We start from the raw sequence: 23,307 nt of genomic DNA on the forward strand, positions 1-23,307 counted from the left end.
ACTGCTGCTATTCAGGCCAAATAAATGCATTTTTTCTTTCTTAAGAAAAACTATACAGTTGCAAGAAAAAGTATGTGAACCCTTTGGAATGATATGGATTTCTGCACACATTGGTCATAAAATGTGATCTGATCATCATCTAAGTCACAACAATAGACAATCACAGTCTGCTTAAACTAATAACACACAAAGAATGAAATGTTGCCAAGTTTTTATTGAACACACTATGTAAACATTCACAGTGCAGGTGGAAAAAGTATGTGAACCCTTGGATTTAATAACTGGTTGAACCTCCTTTGGCAGCAATAACTTCAACCAAACGTTTCCTGTAGTTGCAGATCAGACGTGCACAACGGTCAGGAGTAATTATTGACCATTCCTCTCTAAAGAACTGTTTCATTTCAGCAATATTCTTGGGATGTCTGGTGTGAATCGCTTTCTTGAGGTCATGCCACAGCCAGGGGCGTTTTAGCCGCAAGGCAAACAAGGCATTTGCCTTGGGCGGCATTTTCCAGGGGGCGGCAAAAAACGCCGCCCCCAAATGCCCAGGGCAAGTGCCTTGTTAGCCTTGCGGCTAACTGGGCTGCCGGTCGGGCTGATGGGCTGGTCGGGCGGCTGGCGAGGGAGCTCTTCCTCTGAGCTCTCTGCTCAGCTCCCTCGCGCGCCGCAGAGTGAGGCTGGGAGCCGGAATATGACGTCATCTTCCGGCTCCCAGCCTCACTCTGCAGCGCGCGAGGGAGCTGAGCAGAGAGCTCAGAGGAAGAGCTCCCTCGCCAGCCGCCCGCCCAGCAACCAGCCCAGCAGCCCGACCGGCAGCCCCACTAGACCCCAGGGAGATAGAGAAACCCCCCCCAGCATTCCCAAAGGTAAGGAGGCTGGGGGGTAGGTTAAATTAATTATATATATATATATATATATATATATATATATATATATAAAATATATATATATATTATATATATATTATATATATAATATAATATATAATATATACTATAATAATATAATATATATATAAAACAAATATATATAATAAATATTATATAATATATTATTATATTATATAATATATTATTATATTATTATATTATACATAATATAATAATATATAATATAATATAATAATATATATAATATAATATAATAATATATAATATATATATAATATATATAATTATTATATTATATATATTATATATTATTATATTATATATATTATATTATAATTTTATATTATATATTATAATATATTATATATTATTATAATATATTATTATATTATAATATATTATTATATTATAATATATTATTATAATATATTATATTATATATTATATTACATTATATTATATATTATTATATTATGTATTATTATATTATATATATTGTATTATATATTATTATATTATTATTATATTATTATATTATTATTATATTATATATTTTATTATATTATTATATTATAATATATTATATATCAGAGAGTGTGTGTGTCTGACAGTGAGTGTGTGTGTCTGACAGTGAGTGTGTGTGTCTGTTAGTGAGGTGTGTGTCTGTTAGTGAGTGTGTGTGTCTGTTAGTGAGGTGTGTGTCTGTTAGTGAGTGTGTGTGTGTCTGCTAGTGAGTGTGTGTGTGTCTGCTAGTGAGTGTGTGTGTCTGACTGTGTGTGTGTCTGTTAGCTAGTGTATGCGTATCTGTCAGTGAATTTGTGTGTGTGTGTGTATTTAGAAGGCGGGACGGGGGGGGAAGGGTTGGGTGGGGGTGTCGCGGGGGGGGGGGGGGGGGGGGGGGGAGAGGGGCGCCTGAGTTTTGTCCTGCCTAGGGCAGCACAAAACCAGGATACACCACTGGCCACAGCATCTCAATCGGGTTGAGGTCAGGACTCTGACTGGGCCACTTCAGAAGGTGTATTTTCTTCTGTTTAAGCCATTCTGTTGTTGATTTACTTCTATGCTTTGGGTCATTGTCCTGTTGCAACACCCATCTTCTGTTGAGCTTCAGCTGGTAGACAGATGGCCTTAAGTTCTCATGCAAAATGTCTTGAAAAACTTGGGAATTCATTTTTCCTTCGATGATAGCAATCCGTCCAGGCCCTGACGCAGCAAAGCAGCCCCAAACCATGATGCCCCCACCACCATACTTCACAGTTGGGATGAGGTTTTTTGAACTTTTTATTTTTGTTGTGCGTAGAAGGTTACAACATTGCTTGCATGGCCACAGCAGCTCTGACAAGCTCATTATTCGTAAAGTTGTGAACATATCAGTGGCATACGATTAACTGGCACATTTTTTTGTTTTAGTAGATGAGACTCATAACACTTAGTTATTGCTAGGCGTTGCATAATATCAGGTATTGAGTATATGGTTACATGCAAATTATTTGCTTAGATTAGTTAGGTACACACTTAGTTATGAACTTTACAACATCACCCCTTACGCCCCCTAGCTACACATGGATGCAGTAGGTAAGGCCTGAGAGATATTACATTAACCCCTTGTTACTTATAGCTGTACATGGATGCAGTCGGTAAGGCCTGAGAGATATTACATTAACCCCTTGTTACTTATAGCTGTACATGGATGCATTTGACACATTAAGACAGGTATTATTTCGCCATATCTACACTAATGAGAGTAAAGACTATTTAGGTTGCGCTCTAAAGGTCCCTTTGTGTCTGGACAGTCCCACTTTCCGTGGAGTTAGCTTGTTCCCATGGTTGTCTGGTGGGCTGTTCATGTTGTGGCGTTTGTGGGTTGGTTAGCTGGTTCTGCATGGGGGCTGTGCACCATCCGGTTCTCTGGGCCTGGGTCTCAGAGTGTCCATAAGGAGATGTGGTGTAGTGTGGGGACTGATGTGCTCTGCAGGGTGTTCAGGGTCTTGCAGTCGGCCTCTGAAAGTGCTGTCTCATCGAGGGGTAGGCAGCATGCTAGGATGCAGGGGTGTCTACAGGCGTACGATTATGGCCTGGACCTGTGCTTATTATGGGTTGCCGTTGTTGGTGAGCAGCTTAGGAGGGCACCGATCAGGGCTCCTTACCGCTGGGCCTCCGCCATCTGGGTGTCTGTGGCTGGAGTGCAGGTTTTGCCGGTTGTGCCTGTCATGCCCCCTGTTCCTCCGGTTTGTAGTGTGTGCGGCGGCCATTTTGTTGCTCCCCATGCGGTCTCATGTTGGGCTTCCTGCCGATCGGCTGTAGCGGTCGGGCCTCGAGGGTGTGTAGACCGGGATCACCCCCCCGGTCCATGGGGGGGGGGGGTACGGGACCGGTGTCCCCGTGGGTCTGACTACGAGTGCTGGGCGGTGTGCTGCAGGGCGGCGGCCGTCCGCCCCGCTCGCCACCGGGGTAGGCCAAAAAGGAGTCATGTCGGCTTTCTCTACCAGGGGACTGAAGCCTATCAGGCCAGCCTCACCCTGGTTCCAGGATACTCCGCCCGGTGGGGGCCGCCGTTGCCGGTCAGTTTGGGGTCGAAAATCTTTAGGTTTGTGTACTTTGCCATTGTAAGTTGCAGGAGCTGGTCTTGCGTGCGACCGGCCAGCCCGGCGGTCCGGCCCCGCCCCCGGGATGAGGTTTTGATGTTGGTGTGCTGTGCCTCTTTTTCGCCACACATAGTGTTGTGTGTTTCTTCCAAACAACTCAACTTTGGTTTCATCTGTCCACAGAATATTTTGCCAGTACTGCTGTGGAACATCCAGGTGCTCTTGTGCAAACTGTAAACGTGCAGCAATGTTTTGTTTGGACAGCAGTGGCTTCCTCTGTGAAATCCTCCCATGAAATCCATTCTTGTTTAGTGTTTTACGTATTGTAGATTCGCTATCAGGGATGTTAGCATTTGCCAGTGACTTTTGCAAGTCTTTAGCTGACACTCTAGGATTCTTCTTCACCTCCTTGATAGTCTGCGCTGTGCTCTTGCAGTCATCTTTACAGGACGGCCACTCCTAGGGAGAGTAGCAGCAGTAATGAACTTTCTCCATTTATAGACAATTTGTCTTACCGTGGACTGATGAACAGCAAGGCTTTTGGAGATACTTTTATAACCCTTTCCAGCTTTATGCAAGTCAACAATTCTTAATCGTAGGTCTTCTGAGAGCTCTTTTTTGCGAGTCATCATTCACATCAGGCAATGCTTCTTGTGAAAAGTGAATCCAGAACTGGTGTGTGTTTTTTTTATAGGGCAGGGCAGCTGTAACCAACACCTCCAATCTCATCTCATTGATTGGACTCCAGTTGGCTGACATCTCACTCCAATTAGCTCTTGGAGATGTCATTAGTCGATGGGTTTACATACTTTTTCCACCTGCACTGTGAATGTTTACATGGTGTGTTCAATAAAAACATGGCAACATTTCATTCTTTGTGTGTTAGTTTAAGCAGACTGTGATTGTCTATTGTTGTGACTTAGCTGATGATCAGATCACATTTTATGACCAATTTGTGCAGAAATCCATATCAATCCAAAGGGTTCACATACTTTTTCTTGCAACTGTATATATTTGCATAAAAGATATGGAAGGGCTGCGCCAAATAAGGGTAGATAGTCCAGTAAAGTATTGCTAGGGTGCCAATAGATGGTCTAGGGTACTTGATAGAGTTCCTCTGTGGATGCGTCTAGTGTAGACCGTTCCGTATATGTAAATACAAGAGAGGTAGAGGCGACTAATGGTATAGTATGAAAGTTCAGGGTGTGATAGGTAACAAAATGTAGAGAACTCACATTCAAGAGAGCTATGGCCAGCTTTGGTGTGGATTGCGTACAGCGGTATAATCCCCGCTTATGGGATATGGAGGGAGGGGGTCTCCGTCAACACCGTCTGGTAGTCCAGAGCTCGGAAAAGAAAGACAGAAAGCGACAATAGTGCTCTCAATTTTGATGTGGTTCAGTGTGCAGATAAGAAGAGGTAAAAAACTCACATTTGAGGGAGCTGTGGCCAGCTCTGGTGTGGATAGCGTACAGCGGTATAATCCCCGCTTATAGGATTTGTAGCGGCGATACGTCCGTCAGCACCGTCTGGTGATCCAAGGCTCCAATATAGAAAAATAAAAAGCAGCAATAGTGCTCTCAATTGTGATAGGTTAAGAGAGTAGTAGAGGAAATAAAATAATACTCACAAAGATAGAGCAGAGGTACTGCTCTATGGAAAGGCGCTGGTGGTATGATCCCCACCTAGGATTTCTTGGAGTACTGGAACTTTAAAATTGCCAGTGGAAGTAAAAGTAACCAGGAAAGGTTAAAATGCCAGGAATAGGTAAAAAAAAAGTTTAAAGTGCAATAAAAAGAGGATTGGTACAATAAAGTAGCCAAAAAACTTTTATTGATCTAAAATACACAATAAAATACAGAATTAATAACCATAAATGCGTTTCACCATAAGTGGCTTCTTCAGAATGGGATAAAAGTAGTAACCTGGCAGGGGTTGTTTAAATAGGGCTATGTTAATTAGAAAATTGCGCAATTTGCAGTGTTAGGTTTGGCAGACTAAAACTAAATTTCAATTTAGTTTTAGTCATAGTCTTTTGATTAAAATGCTGTTTTAGTCATCAGAACTGTTACTGTTACTTTTAGTCTAGTTTTAGTCGACTAAAATTAAAAAATTTGTTAGACGATAAAGTTAACACTGCTCTCTTTACGTCCTTTTCCCTCCATACCCTTCCTTTTGCTCATTTATAATTCCCAGTTCTCACTCAGTCCATCTTGGTTTTCAATCTTTACCCACCAATATACATTTGTATGTCTCCATACTGGTCTATTTCCACTAAGTGGCAGCTGTGGCTCTCGTGGCTTAGATCCGATGTCACTGACTTTAGTTAAATATGTCAAATTTGATTGTTAAATAGTCCTCTCAATAATATTTGGTCCTTCATCAGGCTGGGCTTTTAAAGGAACACTATAGGGTCAGGAATAGAAACATGTATTTCTTACCCTATAGTGTTAAAAAACAATATTTAGGTTGCAGGCCCATCCTTGCCCCCTTAAACAGGAGAAAAACTCATCTTTATTCGAGTGCCTCGCAGGTGCCATCAGAATTGATGATCTCAGCCTAGGGTCCAAACCCCATGCTGGCCAATCAGCATCTTCTCATAGAGAAGATGAGTGACTGCAACTGGAGGTGTCCCTAAGGAGCTATGGAAATACTGCCTTTTCTATGAAAAGATAGTGTTTACATGAAAATTCCTGTAGGGCCGACTATACTCACCAGAACAATTACATTAAGCTGTAGTTGTTCTGGTGACTATAGTGTCCCTTAATTTCATCCATGAGATTTTTTGCAGTGTAAGGAAATGGTGAATGCCTGTTTAATACCTGCCTGTAGACCTCACATTTAAACAACAATAAACCCTTTATGCACACAATGTTTGGGAAAGAAAACATTGTTAGTTTTTCACTCAAACTCGACAAGTCATCACAGGCTTTCTGAATATACGTATATAGAACCTGGCATGATACGTGGATATCTGGTAAGGTGTACTGTGAGAACAATGCAGAATTGGAAATGCACAGGCTGCTGCGTGACCAGTTTAAGGTACTGTGATTGAACAATGTGTTCTATGGCTGTGCATCCGATATCCTGTCCTTACTGTCACCTAGTGGGTTTCAGGGCAATCCTACATATGCACAGATGACGCTGCACCCCAGGTTAGACCATCTGCCTAATGTTTGCCTGAATCTTGCTTTCAGTCAACCAGCAGTCACAGTTGCCCTACTAGAGCTCCCATCAATCTCAGGCAGCTGGATGTAATCCTGGTAGAAAGGATGCTGGTGATCCAATATCCACTTCGATGTTTACCAGATATGCACTGATATCTATTTTCATAGTTATGGAGGATCCCGGATCCTGTGCAGCTGGATTTTACAAATGAAACCGTAGTGAATGCACTGTGGTTTCTCGATTTCCCACCATGGAACACTCCTTCAGCTTGTCTGCACCTTATTAGATGTAGATCCCATACTGTCATTCATCAGATTAAATAGCCATTGAGGGACACTTTAATATTAAAGGAAATGGCTCTTGCTGTGACCAGGGGGTGAAGTTTTTGTGGGAACCATTATATGATGTGTATGTGACATCTTGACCTACTGATGATTATGTAACTGAAAATTTAATTTTTAATAAGTATGTTATTTACACAACTTGATTTTTAAAAGTGTTTTAAAAACTGATTGACTGTTAGCTTTGTTGTACACTCACGCACACCAAAAATGCACTAATCATAAAAAAATACAGATTACCTATGCCTATATGCCTAAATATTCAAACCTAACTGCAGCACTAGTACAAATTTGACTTGTATGCCTGAGATAGTTAAGGCAGGCTTGCTTTGCATCTAATAGCAGGGTATGCCAGTATAGCCGACAACCATAACCTAATGTATATTCTTCAAATGTACATCCCACTGAGCACCGTTTGCTATCACTCTTGTGGAAGGTTTACTGCATGCCTATATGCCACTTAATACCTGACCACTCTCGCATAGGTTAATCTAACATGTCATTAAGCAAGCAAGCATACAATTAAGCTATCAGTAAGTTGAGCCTGTTCATCTCTCAACCTGTCACATACTCTCAATATTAACAAAAAATATGCACTGATTTTCTATGCCATACGACTGTTAAAATATGTCAGTGTGTCTGCTTGCACCAGCTGCTGTGGCGGTGCCAGCTTGTTCGTTCTATTGTGTTGTCCTTGGGCCCAGTGGTCTAAATATTCTGATGTTTATCTATAGTTATATACCTAAACATGTCTTTTTCTGTCACTCTACACATAGAACTATGACCCTGAAACATCTCTACTTAATTATAAAAATGGCAGCAACTCTGACATTTTATGATACTTCGTACTGTTGTTTCTGTCATTTGAGAAATGTCTATGTAACCATGCTTTGTTACTCAATGCACTACAAAAATAAAGAATAAAAAATAAATAAAAATATACAGATTAATTTGGGCCAAAATGAAGACTTTGCTTAATGTCATATCATCAAGAGATAAATAAGATGAGGAGAGTGTACAGACATATCCAGTGATGATATTATGAGAGGGTCTTTAACAAAAGTTGGAACTGTCTCATTCTGATTAACATGCAGTATGCAGTATTGCACAGTAACTTATTTAAAGCCACGGTGCTGCCCCCACACTGATTGTCAGTGTTAAGGTAAAATTACATTTTAAAACTACAGTTGGGTCCAGAAATGTTTGCAGTGCAGTCTCCCAGCTTTAATTTGATGCTATTCACATCCAAATGGGAGGATTTAGGAAATATAGCTCTTTAATACGTAGCCCCCTCTTTTTAAAGGGACCAAAAGCAATTTGTTAATTGACTCAAAAGCTGTGGGCAGGTGTGGGTTATTCCTTCGTTATTTCTTCATCAATCAGGCAAGTAAAAGGTCTGGGGTTGGTTGCAGGTGTGGCATTCACATTTGGAAGTTGTTGCTGTGAACCCACAACATGTAGTCAAAGGAGCTCTCAATGCAACTGAAACAGGCCATCCTTAGGCTGCAAAAAGATCCATCAAAGAGATTGCAGGAATATTAAGAGTGGTCAAAGAGTTTAGTACATTCTGAGAAAAAAAGAATGCATTGGTGAGCTCTGCAAAACAGGAAAACAGGACCCTTTCCTTGGTAAAGAAAAACTCATTTACAGCGTCCAGCCAAGAGGCAGGCATATCATTATCCAAGTCTACCATAAAGAGAGAAAATACAGAGGGTTCACCACCAGGTAGAAACCAATTATAAGCCTCAAGAATAGAAAACCCACAATAAATTTGCCTGAAAACATTAAAAATAAAAAGCCAGCCCAGTTCTGGAACAGCATTCTTTAGGCAGATGAAACTATGATCAACCTGTACCAGAATGATGGGAATAAAAAAAAAATATAGAGAAGGCTTACACATCATCTGTAAAACACAGTAGAGGCAGTGTGATGGCATATAGATATACATTGCTTCCAGGCAAAGAAGTAGAATATCCTGTAATGAGTCAGTCACGTGATCATCAACCCGATTGAGCATGCTCTTCACTTGCCGAAGACAAAAATTAAGGCAGAAAGACCCACGAACAAACAACAACTGAAGACAGCTGCAGTAAAAACCTGGCAAACATCCTAAAGGGGGAAACTCAGCATTTGGTGATATCCATGCATTCCAAGCAGTCATTGCCTGCATAGGATTCTCGACAAAGTATTATAAATCAACATTTTATTTCTGATTGTGTTGATTTGTCCTATTACATTTGAGATCCTGAAATAAGGGGACTGTGTATGAAAATGGTTGAAATTCCTAAACGTTTCATACTAAATTTTGTTCAACCCCTTAAATTAAAGCTAAAAGACTGCACTTCAATTGCATATCGGTTGTTTCATTTCAAATCCATTGTGGTGCTGTACAGAGCCAACATTATGAATAGTGTCCAAATATTTCTGGACCTAACTGTATGTTTCTGTCGCCTGTACTGGTCCAAACACAGATTAATTTTTGACTTCATAACAATGTATGTAATATGTTAAACCTGCAAACACGTTTTAGATGACAGGACGTCTTCAGCATAGAAAGTTCTCTCAAACATATCATTCTCCCATTCTAGATCCAAACAATTTGGAAAACTGTATTTTTGAACGGTTAGAGATCTAGCATATACGTGGTTAATGATTATTAGAATCCTATGGACTATGATTATCATCATGCTCAGCCAGTCGTTCGGTGGGTGGACTGTTAGTATTCTCCACTTACCAGCAATAGAATCCATAACCATTTAGGAGATATTACACCACATGGTTCTTTAAATCAACCTGTTACCTGTTCATGTATTAAACAGAAATATTGACTGTGACGGTCACACAGTTTGTTTCATAGCAGCAGGGGGCGCTAGAGGCTTGTGCTGAATTAATTGGAGGTATAAAGAGAGGTATTGAAAGTCAGGTTTATCAGTCTGGAAGCTTTATCGATAATTTCTATGATTGTACAAAACAAAAAGCTCCATCAATTATGTTTGGTTCATTCAAGCTTCAAAATGTAATTTTAAAAAATTTAGCTGTGTTACTCTTAACCATTTGATGGCCATGTAAATAGTAAGGTTAAAGCCTGGAGTGTTTCTCGGGATGATAAAACTCCTTCTTTGCTTTAACTATAGTTATTATTTAATTTAGAGCAATGAGGATTCAGCATGAAAAGGTGCAAGAGGTGCTTTAGGGCACAAAACAATTATGTTACAGTGATCATACACGGAAACTTAGTGAAACCCTCCGTATATTAACCATTTTTAGGCAATCACAAATATTCTGCATTCCCAGATGATATAATAAAATATATGTTAAACTGGTCTTCATGGAAGCATGATGTCAGATAAATAGAATGGCGTATTCACAATAAATTCTAATTGGCTAAACAACGAATTGCAAAAGTCATGACTAAAGCTTGGCTGGAGATTTTTTTTCTCTGCCCCAGCTAGTATTCCTACATTTTGCAATTCAATATGTTTTCCTTGTTTCCTGATTCACAGTTCTTTGTCTAAGTTGGGTCTCTATTACATCGTCAGCATGGAGGGTACCCTGAGTGGTCATATTGATGGAGACAAATGACATTTCTGGAATAGAAAGTGCATCCATGTGTGCTTTTTCAGGGAATAAGCAAGGACGCCAAGGGTTTCATTCTCAAAACGTGGGGATGCATTTTAACAGAGGATAGGCAACACTTGACTTTTCAGCTGTCTAGAAACTTAAATTCCTTTCATTCCCTGTGCCTTGCAGATTGTAGTTCTTTAACAGCAGCAAAACAGAAAATTGTTTTGTGAATGTTCCAAGTCAGAGAGCATGGCGACTAAAGCACTAATCTAATTCATATCCTGAATATTGCAAAAGCCTGTAAGAGTGCAACCGGAGTGGGTAGTTCCTTAACTCAGTTTATAATTTTGAATTGATCTGTAGAGATGCTATCTAGCTTATTTTCGGGAGATGCTCGTAATATAAGCCCTACCTCAAAAACAATCCCCAGTCGCTAGTTCGCTAATCTGTGTTCGGGGAATTTTCCCCTAACATATATTTGTGGGATTCCATGTGCTAGCAAACTGGTCTATGTTCAGGGGAACGTAGATCTGCTTTGTAGCACATGCTTGCTACTGTTTTGCCCCGAATAAGACATCCTCTGAAAATAAGCCTTAGTGTGTTTATTTGTGGTGCTATTCAGAATACATGATCTAAGGAGTACTGATCTGCATAACCTCCTCTCATTATTTATGCTTGTTATTACTCATTTACCGACCTACTCGTAATATCATATCACTTCTTCTGGTTGGTATGATCAAATGGAAGAGAGAGAGAGGAAACTGGGGCAGAATTCTAAAAAGTGTATCAATAACCGTGTAAACCAATAGAATCAGCAGGAATATTCTACTGGTTTCCTTGGCAACTGAACTATTTTTCGAGGTCTGTCCCCAATTTTCTACTAGCAACACTTTTATAAATCCCCTTGTAGGTTCTATTTTACTTTACGTTAAACCTAGGCAATATAAACTATTATTGACTGTAAGCAGTATGTGCACAGTGCACTATTATAATATGAATTTGCCTATTCTAAAATAACATTCAAGGAGGCACAGCTTGCAATAGGCAGAATTTTGAATTCTTGTGAATCTGATGTTGTTTCTCCTGTATAACCATACACATGTGTTTATGCAAAATTACGATTAGGATGGCTAATAAGAAAATAACATTCTTATGCAATATAAAATATTCGGTGTTCCACTACAGCTGCACTTAGAAGACAGACTTTCCCTATGTCCACAGCATTTCCTGCAGTCTGTTAATAGTCTCCAATGAAAAGAGTTAGAGGGGAACTGTCACCTCTCTGGAATTTACACCAATAAAACACTGAAATCACCTATAACCTGTGTTAACATTTTTTTAATGAGATACTCTAGTTTATTTTACATTTATATTAATAATCTGAACTGGATAATGGTGTATTAATGAATGTAGATTGTATTTATAACCTGAGCTGGATAATGGCGTATTAATATAATGTAGATTGTATTTATAATCTGAACTGGATAATGGCGTATTAATATAATGTAGATTGTATTTATAATCTAAGCTGGATAATGGCGTATTAATATAATGTAGATTGTATTTATAATCTAAGCTGGATAATGGCGTATTAATATAATGTAGATTGTATTGATAATCTAAGCTGGATAATGGCGTATTAAAGGACCACTATAGTGCCAGGAAAACATACTCGTTTTCCTGGCACTGTAGTGCCCTGAGGGTGCCCCCACCCTCAGGGACCCCCTCCCGCCGGGCTCTGGGATGAGGAAAGGGTTAAAACGTACCTTTATTCCAGCGCCGGGCGGGGAGTTCTCCTCCTCCTCTCCGCCTCCGATCCTCCCTTTTGGCTGAATACGCATGCGCAGCAAGAGCTGCGCGCGCATTCAGCCAGTCTCATAGGAAAGCATTTACAATGCTTTCCTATGGACGCTTGCGTGCTCTCACTGTGATCTTCACAGTGAGAATCACGCAAGCGCCTCTAGCGGCTGTCAGTGAGACAGCCACTAGAGGATTTGGAGGCTGGATTAACCCTATTATAAACATAGCAGTTTCTCTGAAACTGCTATGTTTATAATAAAAAGGGTTAATCCTAGAGGGACCTGGCACCCAGACCACTTCATTAAGCTGAAGTGGTCTGGGTGCCTATAATGATTGTATTAAGAATCTGAACTGGATAATGGCATATTAATATAATGTAGATTAATTTAATATGATGTAGATTATATTATTAAAAGGAAAGAGGGCGGTGGTTGCGCACACAGTAAATGATATCCTTGGTCTTAAGCGTAGACCCCTAGGTTCTGTAAGTATAAAAAACCAACATAGGGCAGTACATCTTAGACACAATAAGAGTATAAAAAACTTGGAAAACTCACAATATTTAGAGCCTTTCTGAGTTGGCTCTAAACTTTTAAAGCAGTGTGATCAGTCTGGTGCAGGTAATGCAGTATGGGTCCCTTGGGAAAAACGCCAAACCACCTTCTTTGTATAGAAGAAATCAGGAACCAGGATCACCAGGTGAGTAGAAGGTAAATACTTTAATATTAAAACATAAAAGTATATGTAAAACACAACGCGTTTCGACCTAGTCCAAATAGGTCTTCCTCAGGTGCATAACAAAAACGGACTGACAACTTTCTTATATACCATACATATATACCAGCATGTATGGTATATAAGAAAGTTGTCAGTCCGTTTTTGTTATGCACTAGGTCGAAACGCGTTGTGTTTTACATATACTTTTATGTTTTAATATTAAAGTATTTACCTTCTACTCACCTGGTGATCCTGGTTCCTGATTTCTTCTATACAAAGAAGGTGGTTTGGCGTTTTTCCCAAGGGACCCATACTGCATTACCTGCACCAGACTGATCACACTGCTTTAAAAGTTTAGAGCCAACTCAGAAAGGCTCTAAATATTGTGAGTTTTCCAAGTTTTTTATACTCTTATTGTGTCTAAGATGTACTGCCCTATGTTGGTTTTTTATACTTACAGAACCTAGGGGTCTACGCTTAAGACCAAGGATATCATTTACTGTGTGCGCAACCACCGCCCTCTTTCCTTTTATCTTTGTATGTAAGTGTTATACAGTGACTATACACTTTGGTGGTTTTTATGTGTGCTGCACTGGTCTTTTATATATGATATTTTTTATATTACAACTAATTGTTAGCGCCATCCTTTATCTCTGTTTTTTACTTAGATTATATTATTAATTTGAACTGGATTAGCAAATTACGAGCTTGTAGTGATGCCTGGAGCCGGGTTATGACATCACTCCGGCCCCATGCTTACTAAACAGTGCGCAAGAGGTAGCTGAGTAGGGAGATGACAGCAGCCCCACTAGATTCCAGGGAAAGCCTATCCACTCCAGCTCTCCAGAAGTAAGGAGCCTGGGTGGATTTAAATAAAGTAATTACTTGTGAGTGTGTGTGTGTGTCTGTATGTATGTGTGTCTGTGAGTGTGTGTCTGTATGTCTGAGTGTGTGTGTGTGTGCCTGTATGTCTGTGAGTGTTTTACTCATAGACAAGCATTGGAAGACTATTGCGCATGCACGTCAAAATGCCACTGCGCAAATTTTACTTCTCATAGAGGTGCATTGAATCAATGCATTTCTATGGAGCTCATTAATGTAGGTGCTGCACATTGTTAAGGATTGACCCAGGAAACATCTGTAGAAGCTGTCTGAGTGACTGTCGCTAGAGGTGTTACCAGGCAGCAATGTAAACACTGCCTTTTGTCTGAAAAGTCAGTGTTTACATTGAAAATCGTTCAGGGACAGGATATAGACTTTAGAACAACTGAATTAAGCTGTAGTGGTTCTGGTGACTATAGTGTCCCTTTAAGAATTGTATTTTTGGCGTTGATTTCTCTGGCTCTTAACTTTTTCTAGCTGGCTCCTAGATTCCAAGCAAATTTGTCAAGCCCTGAGCTACAGTGTATCTTTACAGAGCTTAGTGTGCTCCATTAGTACATCATACATTACATGTGATAGTACAATGATTCTGAGCCAGTAGCTGCCCTCTGTGGTTTGACCATTCATTACCCTGTGAAGGCTACCAAGACATCATGGGGTTTGTTTCTACAATAGCTGGGGTTTGCTATCCCTACCCCTTTCCAAATGCATGGGTCGTAGTCAGTTCTTTCATTTTCTGTATTAAGTACATAATTTCTTGATAATTTACCATTTTAATATTCCCTTTGTTATTGCATTATTCAGTGTATCCACCACTTTTATTAATACAGTAGGTTTTATTAACATACTACTTCTCTCTACAGTTTGTGATATATACAGTATATGTTCTATAGCCTTTACGTCTGAGAGTCTTCATTGAGAAGTTAATTAGTATGTTAGTATTTTCCCCTTACTAAACAGACTATAACAAGGTGTTTTAGGGGTGAGCTATTCAAGCACATTTTAGTCTGCAGTTCAGTTGGCTTTATTTATTTTTTTATTACAATGCTAATGGCCAAACAGCAATAGCACATTACCGTATCTTTCTTTAACTCACAATTTCCCAAATCTGCAAAAGGGAAAAAATGAAGTGCAGATTGTGACATTCCAAAGATAAAGAACACTGTGCATTGCCCCATTATAACTGGCATTAACTAACTGCCTTCCCCATGAAAAGGGTTCACATCACCCAATCCTTCCTCCATTCTGTGGGATGAAGGGAGTTTTCAAGCTAAATTATGGAATTGAAAGTCTTAAGTCATCTATGCTTATACACACCTTATGTACCACTGTTCCACCTTCCCTTAAATATAATAACGAGGGTCTGAGTATCTGTGTTCATACAAACCTCCCTTCTATATCACTGTGTAAAAATAAAAGATTTTCAAAAAAATTATGCCTTTCAAGTAGTGGGTTTAAATGTTTTTGTTGTTTCCCCATCATTCATAACAACTGGTAATTCAGTGCTTAGTCATTAACTGTTTGGCGTTTTTTTTAGATCTGCAACTGGAGCACCTAATACTCTCAGTAAGGGGTTAAGGAGTGAGGATTACACTACGCTGTCAGTAAAAAAAAATATTTTTGTGATCAGTTTCTCCTTTAAATACCTCAGCAGCCCTGCAGACAGCTAGGACACAGAGACAAATTAGAGTCCTTTACTATTTCATATGGGGTCAGCTATGTTACACTGAAGGGAATGGGTAGAGGGGGGGTCTGTCTGTGACAGAGTCAGCCCTTGCTTTCCCTTGCATCCCCCTTATTGGAAGCTTCAGTCTATGTCCCCAACCGCCTTGACTCCTTTAATGCTAATCTACTGGCTCCGCTAGTTTGAGTCACCATGGAAATGTCTACAACAGGCTACTTTATCACATCGAAACTCCTTGCCAGCAAACTAATACTGTCTCCCCTTACCAGCTTGTTTATAATCTTCCATAATCACAGGAAAATTTTATATGTATATATATCTGTATGTATTTATTAATTTTCCAATAAATGTGCAACATGCCTCGTGAATGTTCCAGGTAATTGAGATTGAAGTTTAATGAGGACGCTGATATTAAAAGAGCTATTGTGGACACACGCAGAGATGGGAACGTGGAAGCCTTCCTAGCGTGACTTATTAAAGGTTCTCAGTATAGACTGCGTGGAATCTCTCGAGATTCTTGCAGAAAGATTAATAAATGCTTTGACAGGTCGGTAAGGTTTCGTTTCAGAGAACTCGCGCGCCATGGTTTTTACAAAGTTATTTTTGTGAAGTGAGGTTGGCTGCTTCGTTTAGAATCTGGACAGTATTAAAAAGATTTTGCGTCTGCTATATAAACCTGGACGCCTTATCGCTTGGTGGTGGACTCTGTAGGGTTGCCATGGCAACTGCAGGCTCAAGGCAATTAACTTTCCACCCATTTATGCAAAAAATACATTGGCATATAAAGAGCTACTGCTGTCCATGATAAACAGACCTTCAAAGTGGAAATAAGACGCCTGATTTTTGTAGTGTCTGCAGTATATTCAGGCTGCTTTTTTTTTTATCAATACATTTATTGACCACTAGAATGGTGTAACAGTTTTATGAGACATTCCCGATGGTGTATCAAAGTAAGGTAAAACTAACATAGTAATGAGCAGACTGGGGATTGACGGGGACAGTGTTTAGCTATTCTAGGCATCACAACATACTTCTTAAAGGAACAGTGTGGATCATTATACAGAATACAAATGTGTATTCCTAATGCTATAGTGTGTGGCAACATGCTGCACCTATCAGGTGGCCTCTATGAGACCACCTGATTTAAGTAGCCGAGTTTCACTTGGTTATTTCTGTGTAAGTGCCTCTAGTGACTGTCAGTATGATTGGCAGCCACTAGAGGCATTTAAACCCTGCAATGTAAACATTTGCGTTCCTGCATTACAGCAATGTTTTACATTGCAGGGTTAAGACAAGAGGGACATGGCACCTAGACCACTTCATTGAGGTGAAGTGGTCTGGGTACCTACAAAGTTCCTTTTTAGATAAAATCTCTGAACCCGATCTGTTATTTTAGCAGATGATTTCCAGTAATGAAACTATTATAAAGCATTCCAAATACTTATTCTTTCTTACAGATACTTATAGCCAGATGGCCTCTTCCTGATTCATTTTCTGTATTCTGTGATTATAAAACCGTTTTTTAATGTTGAGGATTTGCTTTTTTTTTTTTTTTTTTTTTTAATGGTGTTGTTGAGTTCTACTTTGATTTATGTTTGTTTAAAAAAAATAAAAATAATAATAATAATAATATATATATATATATATATATATATATATATATATCCAAAATAATTGTACTATATTTTACCTCAACCACCCCTACCCACAACAACAGAAATATTTAACCATATAACTTGCAGGGGTTCTGTGAAACATATAAATACTAACATATTTCCTAGTTTGTTTCTTCTCTTCACAAAAAGAAAAACTATGGGATTAATTTGTGTTGGATCATGGAGTTCAAAGACATATTCCATGAGCAATAATTGATATGTTATTATTTTTTTTTTTTAAATAACATAAACACTATACTTGATGTATAGAGATTGCTTTATGCTCAATTTATTACTTCTAGGTCATGATATAGAGTGTATGCAAACTGGCTTAGGCAGTAATATAGTAGAACTCCATCCTAAAGTGGCCCCATGCTGTTCATCAGAACTATATAAGGCACCCTATAATTCTTTTTTACATTGACCAAGCTAATTGTGGAAGACGTGCACTGTCTGCAGAACAGGTGGTAAATAATCTGCCTAATTGCTGTATATTTTAGTTCTCCATAATTCAGATTGACTTTCTATGCATACACTGCTCAACCACCCCTTCAAAAAAAATCTCTCCCTCTCAGATGTTGGCTTTTCTCTATAGCCCTGTTAGAAGTCTCTCCCTTACACCCCCCCCCCCCCCCTCCCAATTCCCCCCCACTCATGGCCACTACAAGTTCACGCTAAATATGGCTACTTTCATACAGTGAAATTCGAATCTCGGCACCAGTCTGACTGGAATCGGTACAGGGCCCAGGGTTACCAAGGCCACACATTCCCCTAACTTAGCTCAATATAAAAATCTTGCTGCTCTCTGACCCTTCATGTACATCATTTTCCATCTCTCAAAAATTATTTTCTGTTGCCTTTGGTTATAAGTACAATGCTGTTCTCTGCAGAGCTGAGCTATCTTGATCATTACGTCAGTGTGAGAGACACATAGAAACACACAGGTAGGAGGAGAAATAACATTCTGCGTCATTTTCAGACTATAGGTGCTGTTATTTATATTGCATTTTGAGATATTTATTTCCTTGCATGTTATGAATGATATTAGATAGCTTGGGATATTACCAGGGAAAGAGAAGGAGCAGCAGTGAAAGTGGACAATTGCCAAGTGGATCGTAAGGGTTAGGCTGGAATAGTCAAACTAGAAACATTTTCCAACTTCAATATTTCTCCAGCTCGGCTATCACTGCCTATTTGTAGCCCATTGTCAGTGTTCTCACCTTTGACACACATTTTCTCTCTCTCTATATAAATATAGCTTTAACCCTTTAAGCATGTCAGGGCATGGCCAGGAGACAACTATCCCGACTGTTCGCACCAGTATTTAATTATATGTTTGAATGTACCCTTTTATTGTCTCTCAGGCATGAAAACATGTTCCTAATATTGCATATCAGGCTACTTAAAGTATGCATTAACTATTCCAGCTTTGCTTAGCTCTCCCCTACAGTAATCAAAAGGTTAAGGGTTTTGTCTAAAGGGTAAATATAATCATACTCTCTCTTTTTTTAGTAATAGATTCCCCTTAAAGTATTTGTTACTCCAAGCATATCTGGCATAGTGAGAATCTGAGACAGTGTTTGACACATTGGCCTACATTTATCAAAGTCTAGGCATGAGGAGCTGTCAGCATTCTTGTTTGTTCTTATGTATACTTTATTTGAGCCATTTATCAAGGAACCACATAGGTCAGCCATGGCCTGGGGCGCCATACAGCGCAGGAATTGTACATCAAGTGGCATTTATCGGGGACATGAGCATTACAGAATGCTCTCATTTCTTATAACTTACCTTTTGGTGACACAGGTTTTGTGCTGTAATGTAAATAGCGTCGTGTTATCTGTCTAATGTATTAAATGACCAGTTGTGATCCAGTACTCATTTGTGTAACCATCAAATTTGCATATATTTATATACTTGGAAAAATATAACAAGTGTTAATGAGAAGAATAAATTATGGAATTAATTTCAATTATGGTAAGTGAGAGAGTGTAAAAAACAAAAATATAAATATTTAGGACATTTCAAGCGACATAATCGCACATGTTCCCTCTATAGGTTACTATCAAAGGAGCTCCCCACCCCCTTTTTCTTTTGTTGTTCAGTAGTGCTGCAGCGATTTCAAAGATCACTTTTTGTGATGTTCCCCATTTGTACAGCTGTAATCAAAATCATTCAACCCCCATTGAAAATCAGGTTTATTATTAAAATTTACAGACTTTCAGCAGTTTGCAATGAACAAATTAAACAGAAATAATTGAAATAGCTCAACACAACGAATGCTTCAAGCGGTTTTCCCAAATTCAACTGAAAATGATTCAACATCTCCATGACAAGCATCTTTAGTACTTAGTAGAGCACTATTTTGCTGTTATGACCTCCTGCAAACGAGGTGCATAGCCAGACATCAGCCTCTGGTAGCATTCCTGAGGAATCTTAGCCCATTGCTTATGAGCAATAGTCTCCAGTTCAGTAATATTCTTGGTTTGCATGCTGCAACCGCCTTCTTCAAATCCCACCAGAGATTTTATTTGGGGTTCAAGTCAGGTGACTGTCATGGCCTCTGTCGAATTTTCCAGTACTTCTGCAACCAAGCCTGGGTGGAATTTGAAGTATGCTTGGGATCATTTTTTGTTGTAAGGTCCAATGACGCCCATATTCCTCACAGACGGTATGACGTTTTCTCCTAGGAATTCCTGATACCTCAACGAATCCATCTTGTCTTTGTCACGCTGCAGGTTTCCAGTGCCTGAGGGTGAAAAGAAGAGCATTACTGAGCCACCACCATGCTTAACTGTAGGCAGAGTGTTCCTTTTAGCATATGCTTAATTATTCTTCCTCCAGACATAGTGCTTATCCATTGGGCTGAAAAGTTCCAGTTTTGTTTCATCGCTGCACAGAACAGAATCCAAAAACGTCTGTGGCTTATTTATATGATTTTGAGCATATTGGAGTCGGCTTTTGTTGTGCTTTTGGGTTAGTAGTGCTATACGTCTTGAAGTTCTGGCATGGAAACCTGCTTTTACCAAGCGCCTTACTGTGTTCACTGAAACCTCAGTGCCTGTTGCCACCAATTCTTGCTGCAGGTCTTTTGCAGTCACTTGAGGGTTTTTCACAACCTGCCTTCTCATAAATCTGGTTGCAGCCATTGATAGCTTTCTTTTTTCTGCCCCATCTAAGTTGTGTAACCACTGTTCCTTCAACATTGAACTATGCTTTTAAAGGTGTATCTAGTAACATTAAATGCCTTTGCTATTTTTTTGTATCCTGTTACTTGTTTGTGAAGGGCAATGATCTCTTCTCTCAACTTTGCTAACCATTCTTTTCACTTATTTCTAACATGCAGTCAAATGCGACACTCAACAAACCCCTAGCCAGTTAAGGTATTTCAATTGTTCCAGCACACATGGTGCAACTAATCTAGACATTGGTTAGTTGCATGAGGAGTGCTTGAGACAACACCTGTTTTGCATATTTATGCCGTTGTGAGGGATTCTATTCAAGGGGTTGAATAATTTTGAGACTGGTCATTGTGTTGAGCTTTTGTTTGATTTGTTCATTGCAAACAGCTGAACGTCTGTAAATAAACCAGAATTTCAATGGGGCTGTTGAATAATTTTGATCACAACTGTATATGTCTAATGTAACTTGTCTAAAGTAATGTAACATTTAATAAACCTATGTTCCTTAACTGTACATTTGAAATCAGTCTTACCGTTGATATTCCATTTTGTTGGCATGCTGAAAACCCCCCCAGTAAAAATAGGAGATAACAACATGTTTTCTTCTACCTTTTCTTTGCTCACTGCCTCTCTTACACAAGTTCAATTTTGTCAGAAAGTAGTTGGTTTCGATAAAGCTGCACAGTCACTTGTGCTCATGTCTCACATAGATTTCTTATTATGAGACCAAGATTCAGTTTCAAACTGATTGAATGGGATTCTGGTTTGGTTTGAAAGCCATCTGTACATGTGGCTAGTAAATCTAACGTGGTATCATGCTAGTGTTATATATATATATATATATATATATATATAATATGTCATTTTAGCATATACTATAATAATTAGCAAGGAGAAGGATTTATATTCTTTTTTTTAACTTACACAATCAGGTCTTCATCACCAAAGATGACGCAACAGATGAGGGACCTCCAGCTGGGACCGACCAAGAAGCCGCCAGGCCCATCTTCACCAAATGCTGCCAAAAGACTCTACAGAAACTTATCTGGAAAGTTCCGTGTCAACTATACATCTTTTGATGAAGGCAGCTTAGCGGCACGGAATGAAAAGGAGCGGCTGCGGAAATCATGTCTTGTAGGTCATTTGTGTCTTTTCCGTTGAAGAAATCGTTTTTCACCACATCAAGTTTACACTATGACTATATTCTTGGCTCTAGCCTGTGTACTTTACTCCCAGTGTGAATATTCCAGAAATGCTTTTGAGAATTAAAAATTCCAGAGGTATCATAATAAAAGCCACGTATCTTGTTTAATGAAACGTTGCTTGACACTAGCCTGGTCATTCCTCTTTTATATTAGATTCCAATATGAATAAATCGATACACCCTGGTCAGGATTACTCCCACCCCCGGCCTCATTTATGATCTCTTGACTTTGCACAGGTGTCTTTTTTTTCTATGCATATTGCCATACTTCTCTAATACACCAACTACACTGGAAGAAATAAGCAACAAAATATCCATAAAACATGCTCACTGCTTCTAACAATGTCACATTACTTAGCTTTGCACCCTGTGGTATATCTAAAGGTTCCCTTCTGTGCACACACCTCACATTGTGTTTGGGTGATAAGTCCTGCTTGAGATGAAATGGTGCCTGTATTTCCAGTTTCAGGGGAATGCTGCTCTCTTTGAGGCAGTGGAGATGCAAAATCTTGATCGAGTGCAGGAATTACTTAAGCAATACAGTGTGGAAGAGCTGGATCTCAACACCCCGAACAGCGAGGGACTCTTACCCCTTGACATCGCTATTATGACAAACAATGCCCCTATTGCAAAGACACTGCTGCATTCCGGTGCAAAAGAGAGCCCACACTGTAAGTAAAACAGGATCCGAAATGAAGATGTATTCAGTTAATCTCTTGTTTTCACCTTCACAACTGTTTCATATTTTTTTTTTCCACTGGAAACCCTAGTATCTAATTTTTTATTATTGTTACCACTTATATGTCATCTACTACAAGTTCACACTTGCATTTTATTACACGTCTATTAGTGGATCCTACAAAAATAAACCTAAATAAAAAAATATGAGGGGATGATCTGTATCATGTCATTATATAACACCATGTCTGCCTTGTGTTATTAATCTCCCCTACTGGGGACAGTGGATTGCAGTTTACCACTGACGATAATTCTTCACATCTGATCCACCTTCTCTTCTCAGCATTGTGGATTGGCACAGAATCATTCAGCCAGTTCTTTGAAAATAAGTGAGCATGTGCCTACATTATCACCACACCTCATTTTAATACACCATGGGATAAATTCAAACCCAGCATAAATTTCTGATCCTTAATATTTTCTGACTTTTGGCTTTTTCCAGCCAGATCACTATTCAAAAATCCAAAATCTTTTTCTGCCAGTAATACTGCTAGAGCTAGAATTAATGACCTAAATGCAAGCTTAACTTCAGTCGAGTCATCATCATCACTGGTTTGATAAAGTGTTAGAAATGTGCGTTCTGGTGCAGAATGCGACAAGTTTCTAATAGATCCATTAATAGGTTGATAAATCTTTAGAATTTCGGTCTTAATGCGGCACTGTCATGCTGAACTTACCTTTCTTTAATCGATTCATCTTCTCTCCCTCTGTCAGGATCTGTTCTTAATTTCTTCCTGTCTGCTCTAGTTTTCTTTAAAACATAAGACAAAGTAGGGACTGTTTGTCTTATGGAGGTTTCCTACGCCTGACCATCTCTGACCAGCGGAGGAGCAAAGTGTGCTTCATTTCCGGTGGTCAATTATGGAGAAACGTTCCCACAATTCTTAGCTTTCCTAC

The 23,307-nt window shown here is 39.3% G+C and overlaps 1 protein-coding gene across 4 annotated transcripts in view; it reads left to right on the forward strand.

Moving 5' to 3' along the window:
* LOC134571899 (ankyrin repeat and fibronectin type-III domain-containing protein 1-like) overlaps positions 1 to 23,307 on the forward strand; it is a 261,503-nt gene that overhangs the window by 190,902 nt on the left and 47,294 nt on the right. For all 4 annotated transcript variants that reach the window (XM_063430579.1, XM_063430580.1, XM_063430582.1 and 1 more), the window contains 2 exons: positions 21,401 to 21,602; positions 22,136 to 22,343. In XM_063430579.1, the coding sequence (XP_063286649.1) occupies positions 21,401 to 21,602; positions 22,136 to 22,343 (410 nt within the window). The remainder of the gene's footprint in view (positions 1 to 21,400; positions 21,603 to 22,135; positions 22,344 to 23,307) is intronic.

Source organism: Pelobates fuscus, chromosome 8 (assembly GCF_036172605.1).
Source record: "Pelobates fuscus isolate aPelFus1 chromosome 8, aPelFus1.pri, whole genome shotgun sequence".
Lineage (NCBI taxonomy): Eukaryota > Metazoa > Chordata > Amphibia > Anura > Pelobatidae > Pelobates > Pelobates fuscus.